At 42.3% G+C, this 10,738-nt stretch overlaps 1 protein-coding gene across 2 annotated transcripts in view; it reads left to right on the top strand.

The window, feature by feature from the left end:
- Positions 1 to 442: 442 nt before the first annotated feature.
- The window catches only part of pard6gb (par-6 family cell polarity regulator gamma b), a 29,039-nt gene continuing 18,743 nt past the window's right edge, over positions 443 to 10,738 (top strand). For both annotated transcript variants that reach the window (XM_031866376.1, XM_031866375.1), the window contains exons 1-2: positions 443 to 787; positions 4,915 to 5,137. In XM_031866376.1, the coding sequence (XP_031722236.1) occupies positions 716 to 787; positions 4,915 to 5,137 (295 nt within the window). In that variant the 5' untranslated portion in view covers positions 443 to 715. The remainder of the gene's footprint in view (positions 788 to 4,914; positions 5,138 to 10,738) is intronic.

Genomic DNA, 10,738 nt, shown 5'->3' with positions numbered 1-10,738 from the left:
ATATATATATATATATATATATATATATATATATATATATATATATATATATATAATAAGGGAATTTTAAGTGTAGACATTGTAAACCATCTTAAAAATTGTGCTCCATATTCATCAAAAGATATTTGGTGAAGCATGGCTGATCTGGCACGATTGGCTTAATCTAATTATATTTTGTGAGGTATATTATTTGTCATATAATGCATTTATGTAAATATATTATATATAAATGTAACAATAGTGCTGTGTTAAGTCTTCATCATGCATTGTATTCTTAACAGTCGTCCTAATATATTTAAGCTTTCTATTAATGGTGATTCAGCTCTTACATGCGAGGATACTACGAAGCTGAACATTTCGAGCAGTAAGTGGAGGCCTCATAGAATCCCTTTTTTTTTTTTTTTTTTAGGAGGGCTGATGTCATTTCAAAACTTAACTCACACTCCCAAGTCAACGCGGTGAGTTGCTCACCTCCTATTCTCCCGGAAAGTCCTCTCTCTGCCTGGTGGATCGCATCTAAAGAAAGCTCCAGCAGGTGAAATAAACTGAAGGAGACACAAACTTCCTCTACCGGAGACGAAGCAGAAAAAGGATTTTGTAGCAGAAATCCCGGGACTAGAGCCCCTCTTTCTGCGGGCAAAGGCGCCTGAACTTTTCTTTTTTTTTTTTTTTTTTTTTTTTTTTTTCTTTTAAACTGCAACCTCAAAAATACAAAATGAATCGGAGCTTTAACAGATCGCAACCTCTGCAGACTGCGGATTGTAACGCCGTGGAGGTGAAAAGCAAGGTGAGCGTTAAGGGTTTTGTAATTTGGAGGCTCTAAACGGGGATTTGAGGAGAAAATGAGTTCACATGGTCGTCCCCGTAACGGAGCTGGAGTTTTGTCCGATAAAACTGTGTGCAACTAACACACATTTCTTCCCCTCAGTGACAAAAAAGCTCTTATCTAGTTCATGAAACGGGAGCTGGACGCACCCGTGTCTGAATGTTTCTGTAATTTGCACAGATTATTGTCTTCTTAATTCCGACCATGCAGATTGTGCTGATTTGGCTCTTCCCCCCCCCTGTCACGAAGCCGATGGGGGGGAAAAACTGGTTTGACATTAACAACCTAGCTTTTGCTATTTGTTACAATTTGTAAAAGGTCGTATCTGTTCAATCGGATGTTTTTGCAACATTAGTCGCTTTCACTGCGGGTTTCGCGCTACATAGTTTCTACCTACGCATTGTTTTGAGTAGTTTGTGAGAGGCTAACCGTGTAATAGGGGGATACATTAAAGTCACTAGTAAGTAAATGACCACAGTTATCCATCAGCTTGTTTAATGTAGACCACCAATTTACACATGTGAGCAAACTTCACATGAATTATGAACCTCTTCTTTGTCAAACCTCACTAAATACACTAGAACGACATTAGACCTTGGCTATCACTTTGATGCGTTTGTCTGCAATCAAAGAAAACGTTTTGTTTTGAAAAGTTTGTGACAGAACTGAGCATCGAGCATGTGGGCTTAGTGAGAGTCATCCCAGATAAACACATGGCGCTGTTTCTAATCCTGACCACAAAGGGAACAACCCGTGAACTATTTATACTTTTGTCACAGCCTCTCAAGGACTTCTTGTAACCAACATTTTCCTCTAAATTCCATTTAAGTGACGACAACGCAGAGTGGTATTCATACGTGTGTGTTTACGCATGCCAGCGCCCATGAATGTGTCTGCACTTATTTGAAGGATGAGCTGCTGCTCCACAGTTGACGTGCCAAATTGAGATGGACAAGAGGTGACTCATTCAGTCCAGAGGGGGATTTTTTTTTATTTTAGTTTTGGCTGCCTAGTTTCAGTGGTGTGGTGGGACAGGCAGAGACCTGGGGACAACAGACATGCTGATGGTGGGTGGGAAGAAAAGAGGGGCTCGTCTATTCCAGGATGCTCTAACAACATTCTTTTAGGAGCTGCTGTGGTGGTGTTGTTGTTGTTGTTGTTCTGAGGCAGGGTGGGTCTTGTGTTTGCTCCACAGAGAACGGGAGTCCTCACTTTGGGATTGTCTCTTTTGTAGGTGGGACTGACCAGAAGCTGCAGAACCGGCAGGTTTAATGCCGTCATGGAAGCTGACTCACCGTCCTTCAACATCACATGTTTCCCTTTTCTCATCAGATAGAACTCATCGCTCTTATCGCGTCATTTTGTTCCACTTCCTCTGGTTTTGTTATGAGCCGCCCGAACAGGTACTCAACATCAAGTTGAGTGTCACCTGACCAAACCAGAATGACGACTCTTGTCACGGGAATACCTGTAACGGTTAGCTCCGCTGCTGTTGGGTCTTCTTTTTGAATGTGTAAAGGCAACGATTAGTAACATCCCAAACGCACTGTAGCAAGTTCTGCAGCAGTGTGTGGTGTGTTGCAGAGGGTGTGACTCGAGCAGTGACTAGAAAAGCCCGTTGAAATGTTCAAAATGAATTCATCTTCTATGCATAAATAAACTGGACATTTTCAGATTATTTTGCATCTTACTTACAGTTCTTATGAGGCAGATGTGAATAATCTGTGTTGACTCCTCTTCTCTTCATACAGCATAACAGGACCAGTTAATGTTTGAGAAATAACCCCCAAATTAGATTGCCAAGGAGTGATATTGGTGTGTTTCTGTTGTCTGTGGTGCAAAGTGTTGCGACTGGTTAGCGTTTGGTTTTCTCAGGGCAAAGTTTTCCAAGGATAAGTTTATCAGGGTTAACACTGGAGGCGTCTGGCTGCCTGTCGTGGAGCCACGGCCAGGAGCTGGTTTCACTCACGTAAAGCTCTTATCGGAGACGTTGGGGGTTGGGTGGGATTTGTTTTCCTTACCTCCCTCTGCCCTTACTTTGATTCATCCAGATGTTCAAGTTCTTTTCTTATTTCGAAAACATGTCGTTCGCATATTCTCAGTTTGAGGCCTGAACCCTGAGTTGCAAGTCACGTTGCATATTTAGTTATTCATCTTTAAAAAGCTGTAGGTGAGTTGTATCAGGTAGGGACCAAAACAGTGTTGACGAAAGACTAGAAGTCAGTTATGTTCCCTTTTCTTCATTGTGTCAGAGTTTAGTGTCTCCAGACGTGTTTCAACCTGTTGACATCACTTTGCTCTGATTGGTCGTGGGGGGGGACAGGTGTTGTCAGGGTTAGCAGTGATGTATTCTTAGGTTTGGGTTCGGTGTCGAGGCCCCGTGATTAATCATCCCGTGTTCAGACTTGTTCATACCAGAGTTCTGCTTGTAAAAAAAAAACAGATTGTTCAGACTGATCACGGTGCCAAGAGAACATTCTGGTTCGGAGCAATGACGAAGCTTACTGATATGCAAAAGTGTGATTGCTACTTGGTAAGTCGAGTGTTGAAGTCTTAGGGTGTTTATTACAGTTCGGGCATGTGTAGGTTTCACTTTGCCAAATGTTAAGTACTGAAGACTTGACAATCCTGTTTGTCAACGTCTTGTGTCATCTTCTGATGTAGGCTGAGTTTTATTCCAATCCAAGTTATGCTTTTTTTTAAAATGCGGGTTCACATGTTGATTCCTTCAGTGGATCTGAGAGCTAACCACACACCCGTCTGGCATCCCCCCTAGTCTCCTAACACACCTCTTAAATTCATGTGTCATCTTCTAATGACAGAGCTGGTTAACGTATCCCCCCGCTCTTTATACTCTCCTCCCAGTCGGTATACTGCTTCTCTGCAGTCAGCGGTTCTCCTCTCCCTCCCTCCTCGCCGCTGCTCCATGATCCTCATCCCCACACTTCTCCTCCGCTGTGAGCGGATGATTACAGTAACAAACGGCACCTTCGTGTACAAATTGCCTCTGTGATTCAAGACTTCAGTGCTACTGCACCATTGTGTGATGTTGCGGTTTGTGGAGCTTTTTGAGCCTCAGTTGTCATCTCGGCTCCTCAAGTCCGTCCTTGTCTTTGAGTCACATGATGACCCCGCAGTGACCCTCAGCCGCGCTCTCTTTGCTGCGTCGATGACGTAGCTGGAAAAGCGGTTGTACAATTGTTCAAGTCTGTGCTCTTGGGTGGGAGGCGTGGCTGGCAGCCAGTGTCATTTATTTGTACTGAGATTGCTTACTCATCCACCTGTATTGTTCTATTGTGCAGATTCCTCTTCCCCAATCCTGCTGTTTTGTTGCTCAAAGTTACATGTGAAGTGCAGCTGACGTTCGTTCTTTGTCATGAGGTGATCTTGGCGGGCGGTGTGATTACAAAGCTGCAGGGATCCCACCAGGAAATAGTTTAAAGGTGGTAGCTTCACTATTACTGTTGGCTATAGACATGAGAGGGATATCAACCTTCTAATGTAGCTCTCTGCAAATACATATAAAGTACTTCCCAAAATGACAAACAAGCCCTCTAAATGTATTGCATCTGCTGTGTGAAAAGCACCCCTGCTCTTTTACACCTGAAGGTTAAAGCTTCAATTCATTAAAGCGTATACATTTTTTTATAACGTGAGTGGTGAGGTTTTAGACCATCTGGGCCGCTTCAGGGATTTAATTTGATTTGCTATCAATAATTTGGGCTTTAAGTATCAAACTCTTTCTATGGTTGAGTGAGTGTAGTATGTAAATGTGTCAGAATTATATTGCTCCGGCTGCATAAAACCAGTTTTCCAAAGGATTGCAGCTAACTCCGTTTGTGTTGTGCTTAGAAACAGCTTCCCCTGTCTCATATTGTACAAAAGGTCATGGCCGCTACTGTGGCAGAGCTCAGCGGACTTCCACCCTGTTATTTTATGTGTGCCAGTCAGATGGGTTAGATAAGTGCATGAGATCGGACATCCCGGTTTCAGCTTCCTGTTTGGTTGTCTGAGTGACTGTCCTTTTTTTTTTTTTTTTTGTCCTTTTTTTTTTTTTAACGTCGTCTCTCTTTTTATCTTCTCTTCAGTATGGGGCAGAATTCCGCCGGTTCTCGGTGGACCGGGTCAAGCCCGGCAAGTTTGAGGAGTTTTACAAGCTCATTCTGCACATTCACCGCATCGCTAACATGGAGGTGATGATTGGCTATGCTGACATCCACGGTGATTTGCTGCCCATCAACAACGACGACAACTTCTGCAAGGCGGTGTCGACGGCTCATCCGCTGCTCAGGGTCATCATACAGAGACAAGGTAGGTTGTCTGGAAAGTCTTTAAGACAGCGTCGCTTCCTTTTAGGCTCTTTCTTATATTAATCGCAGGAATCCGGAAAGCTCACCGAGTCTCTTTCTCTTCAACATTTTCTCTTAAAAGCTGATTGTAAGTTCAAATAAACATTGGAGGGTTTTTATATCCTGCAACTGGTAAACATTTTAATCTATTGCTATAACTGCATCTTGGGCTGCAACTACTGTGCTGACTTGAATCAATTTCCCCCACAGAATATTTCCTCATCCAATTAAGCCTCTCTTCCCGTTATGGGAACTCCTTTTTGTTTACTTCATGCAAGGCTTTCTGAGTGTGTGTGTGCGTCTGTGTTTTTGTGTTTCCTGCCCTCTTATTGGCTGGATCTGTCTCAGTCTGTGTCTGTCTGCCTGGCTAAGTCTTGTCTTATCCAGAGGAAGGGCTCGCAGGCAGATGAACGAGCACACACACACACTCAGGCTGGTGCCTTGGCAGCCCCATAGAAATCAGGTCATTGAGCAAAGCCTGTATCCTGGCATACCAGACATTACTGAGAGACAAAAGAGCTGCATGAAAAGAGAGACTCCTTACTGAGCTCCCTCCGTTTGTGTGTGCGTGCATGCGAGTGTGTATTTGTGCAAAGACAACACCATGGTACCCAGAATGGGTCCTAGTGTCTCTCTCTCTCTCTCTCCCTCTCCATCTCTCACTCATTGATCCCAGGTCTGGAGTGGGCCTTGACTGCCTGCCTGCCTGCCAGCCAGCCAGCCAGCGAACATACAAATGCATCCATCACCATTCACATCTATTCATACCCTCAATCCTTTCCTGGAATGTCCCTCGCTCGGTTGTGTAATGAACATGTACGCTCCAGGGTATTGTTTTAATTGTCGTCCAGTGGTTCAAATACAAAAGCTAACCACCGTACGGTGAATTATCTTGACGCAGATTCCCAGCAAGAAATATGTTTCAGATCTTCGAGAGGACCCACCAGACTCCTCCATTGTGTGATTCACTGTCTTCAGAGCTCATATGGCTGGGCGCTGAATTAACTTATTATAGCGGGCTGATAAGACATCAGCCAAAGATGTTAACATGAAAGTTTAGATTGTTATTATGATAGGGTAATGTTTTATATGTGTGTGTATGTATATATGTATGTGTGTGTATATATATGTATGTGTGTGTGTGTGTGTATATATATGTATGTATGTATGTGTGTGTGTGTGTGTGTGTGTGTGTGTGTGTGTGTGTATATATCTGTATGTATACAAACTTACTTAAGAAACACAAATTCATATTTGTCTCATCAGATTGTATCTTTCGGTGCAAACACAGCATTCCTTTAACTCTCTGTGTTTACTTAAGTAGTGTGCAGAGGTCCCCTAGTAATGTTTATAGCAGAGGTAATCTCATGATCATTTCACTTAATACATGATGGACTAAAACATGTTTTACCCTTTCTGGAATATATAATACAAAAATTCTTCACAGCACCAGAGGAACTCACCCTTCTTAAAGGGCAGATTTTTTTGCGAAGGGGCCAATGTAATGTTGTTGTGGTGTAAACAAAACACTGATGTGGTTTAGGGGTATGTGGACTCTTGTGACTGATGCTGAGGCAATCTGAGCAGCTTAAGCCTCACTGCAGTCTATTGTAAGTCGCCAGACAAAGAAGAGTGTGTTTTATTGTGAGTACCTCATGTCTCAGAAGAGCTACCCTGCACGCAGTATGCTACAAGCACGTGTGTGTGTGTGTGTGAGTGATGATGACTGTATCATTCAGTGCCAGCCTGTTAGCACAGGTCATTAGTGGTGTCAACGTGTATCTTCTCCGTCTCGGTCAGCAGACCACCCCAGATGAAAGAAAAGACTTCACACACACACACATATAAAGACACTGACTCACCCCTCAGTCACAGAAGGGACATTGAGTGTAGTGACTTGAAAACTGGACTGGTCTTTCACATGCAGATGAGTGTGAAAAAAGAAGAAAAAAAAACAACTTTTATTTGGGCTGTCCTCTTAATTAACAGCGCCATGCATATATGCATATCTCTTATTTCTCTTATATCTCTAATTAAAAAATAAAAAAAAAAACGTTATATTGTGTAAAACATGCATTTGTTTTTTTCCAAAATAAGCTGCCACATAGAACATAATGTAAAACAAGTTCATGGATGCATTGTACAACCATGGTATTTAAAGGCTTTTATGAGAGTTAAAGAAGAAACACTATGAGAGACAGGAGGGCAAATGAGAGGAAAACTAGGGGAGGAGGAGGAAAACTACTGGCCATTATCATTTTATATCTTTAGTATTTAATTTCCTCAAGTCAGACCCTCACCTCTACCCCGAGATCAAACAAGAGACGGGTTTCAGTGACTGGCCGTGTGTGTACTTTTGTCCATGTAACAATGGGTCGGTATTATATCGTGTGTGTGTGGCTGCCTTTTATCTTCCTGACTCCCCCCTTCCGGGCTTGGTTGCCATTGTTGGTTGGATCACTTAAGGCACGTGCAGCAGTTGTGTGGTGACACAACAATAATCCAGCTGATGATACCTGTTACTCCCTGTGGGGGATTGATGGCAGCTTGTTTAATGATGACTTTACATACAGAACAGAGGCTTAACACTTTGTGGTTTATTCCCAACAATGCACAATGGCCTCTCGGCGTAGATGATTGCACAGTGCTCACCTGTAGTCAGAGCAAGGGGAAGTTAAGGGATAACACCCGTGTTGTTTTGTATTTTAAACCAGTAAGTCCACTATTTGAACATATGAGTAATGTCAAAGGCAAGTTTCAAGAGAGATGATCCTCTAAAGGAGTACCCTACTATCTGCAGCCACATAACAAGTATTACTTTTCAGCAATGCAAAACTATTATTAGGTGCATTGAGCTGTAACACTTTTCAAATTGGATATATTTCACTTTAGCACGGTGCACTCCAGTAGAATGCAAAATGATGATTTGTTCAAAAGCAGAAAATGCCATCAATCTGGTTGTGCACACAGTAGAAAGGGAGCCTCTCTGTTAAGTTGTTTACATAATAACTTCAGACACATTCTGTTTGTAATGATTAACACACAAAAATAGATGGAGAGAGAACTTATCTTGGACTTGAATTCATCCCAGCGCTCTCAACCTACAAAAGGATGGTCTGTGGAGCCAACAACATCCAAATATCAGAAAAATATCAGTTTGTAGACAGAAGGGGGGAGGGTAGTGACTTCAGAGGGAAGGTTTGTACTGGGACACTTCTACATTTCTCATGCAGGCACAATCAGGAGGGGGCGATGGGAAGAAACGGGATGCGTCAAAAGATTTGTGTGCAAAGAGTGAGCAAGTGAACCGGCTCTGTATGCGGAGGTGGGCTTCCTCATCCGGTCAAATGTGTTGGTAGTGACTGTAGTGGTTCAGCCATGTGCGGTCAGCTGCTGATTGATGTTGGATTTGGGGTCACATGCACATTTCTGGAAAAAAAAAAAATAGAATATTCTAACTGCAGTTGACTCGGCTTTTAGTTTCTTGTTTAATGCATTTTTTTTTTTTTTTTTTCCAAGCGATGGGTCCTGCTGTCACATTGTGATCAGAGGCATGTTGAGTTTACTCAGCTAGGTAGTCTGACATCTTGTCAAAGCTTTATGGTGTGTTTATCTAGGGACACTACTGGAAGTACTAACTGTTCATTCATATTCTGCCTCTTGTGCAAATTGATGCAAATTGGGAGATGGATAAAAGAGAGGGAACACTGCCTACGCAGTTATTTCAAGATAACTCGGACAGGAAACCAGCCACGAAGCTCATGAATTTCCACATTTCACCAGCGTCTTTTACCGTTATCAGATTAGAGACATAATCTAATTGATCCTTGGGAAAACACTGGACAGTGTATATCTTTTCTATTCCCACAACTCTATTTTGGAGTAGAGTAAGACCTGTGAATGAAAGTTGTTAATGCGCTAAAAGGCTTTTGGAGCTGGCAAAGTCTGACACCGTCTAGCAGGCGTTGGTGCAGAGCTACTTACCTTTCCCACACTACAGTAATGACCGTAGTAATCTTGATGATAGATTTGTATGATGCACAGTGGAGGACAAGTCTGGTTCAAATGTGTGTTTAAGTCGATGTGAATTTTACCTGTAATTACACTAATGGTCGACAAAACCGGCCTTGATCCAAGCTAAACACAGGCCTGTTTTTTGAAAAGCTGAATTTTGGGGGGGAAGATGTAGTTGTTTTTGTAGACAGTGCCAGTGGCCTGCACACAGACTAAACTTTCAACAAAGAGTAGAGACCCCTATTTGGCAAAGGGCTAAAAGTTTAAATAAATAGAGCAGACGGTGTAGGCCAAGGTCGAGTCTGTGTGGCTTCATATCTTGAGTATCGGGGGGGGGGGGGGGGGGGGTTTCGAAGGCAAGCCGACTGCTCTCTACACCTGTGAAAACCAGAGGGCCAGATATCAACGGCGGCCAAACTAAAGAGAGATGTGGCACCACAGCACAAATACAAAATGCCAAAATAAAACGGCAGCTACGCGAGTTAAAGCTGACATCCAGACCGGTGCTGGTTCTCAACAACTTGGACCGCACAGTTGCTTGGAGATCAAGTAAATGCTATCATTATTATGTTTCTTCGGCTGTCTGCACTTTGCTGACTTTCCACACTTGGCTCTCTTGCTTTTTGTGTTATTATCAGAACAGAACTATTAAACTCAAAACTATAAAGGGAGTTCAAGAGGGGAAAATGAATGCAGCATGTTGTAATTCCTTGAGCGAGAAGTTCATAATATGTTTCTGTTTATTAGTCGTCATCACCCGAAGAACTTGTCTGTTCAAACTGTTGACTCGACTTTGTTAAAAACACTTGCAGAACATTTATATGGTTACTTTCTTTCATTCCAGAAACTAATTTTGAAACATTTTGAAAAAGGTACCTTTGTTTTCTTTCATTCTTTTTTTTTCTTTTTTTTAAGATTTTGGGTTATCGGGTATATACAGCACAGGCTGGATCTTAACCAGACCTGACCTGACCTTTCTAATGGAGCTGGTTTTGCATAATGTTTTTCATAACATCTTATTTCCTCTCATAAAAGAATAAAATTGCAAGTCGGCATCAAATCCCTTCAGTTCTCATGTTGTCCTCCAAAGGCTTAAATTCTTAAAATTTGTTTTCAGATTCTGTTGTTTCAAATGCATGTCAGATGTATATTGGAATTTTTGTGCCATTAAAAGCTGAGTGAGTGTCCCGCTAAATATAACTGAAACACAGAATTTTATAAATACACTTACAGAAACTGGATTGGTTGCATCAAGGCCTCGTACCCGATGTCTGCCTAATAATGTCACTCATATCACCGATCCAGTGTATCAAATCAATTAATCTGTATATTTTATATAATTTATGGATATCTCTATGAATCCAAAAAGCAGCTATTAAACATGTCCGAAGCACAGTCTCTGTTGTGTTCCTAACTGTCTGTGTGCTGTTATAGTGGCTGACTGCAGGGACCCTGTCAGCACATCTGGCCACTCTCACACCATGGCCAAAGGGCTTCTGACAACACTGTGTGTGTGTGTGTGTGTGTGTGTGTGTGTGTGTGTGTGTGT

This window comes from Anarrhichthys ocellatus, unplaced genomic scaffold (genome assembly GCF_004355925.1).
Source record: "Anarrhichthys ocellatus isolate YVR2014 unplaced genomic scaffold, GSC_Weel_1.0 scaffold35, whole genome shotgun sequence".
NCBI classification, from domain to species: Eukaryota; Metazoa; Chordata; class Actinopteri; order Perciformes; family Anarhichadidae; genus Anarrhichthys; species Anarrhichthys ocellatus.
Note: the sequence above shows the minus strand (reverse complement) of the source record. Positions and strands in the feature narration are given on the sequence as shown.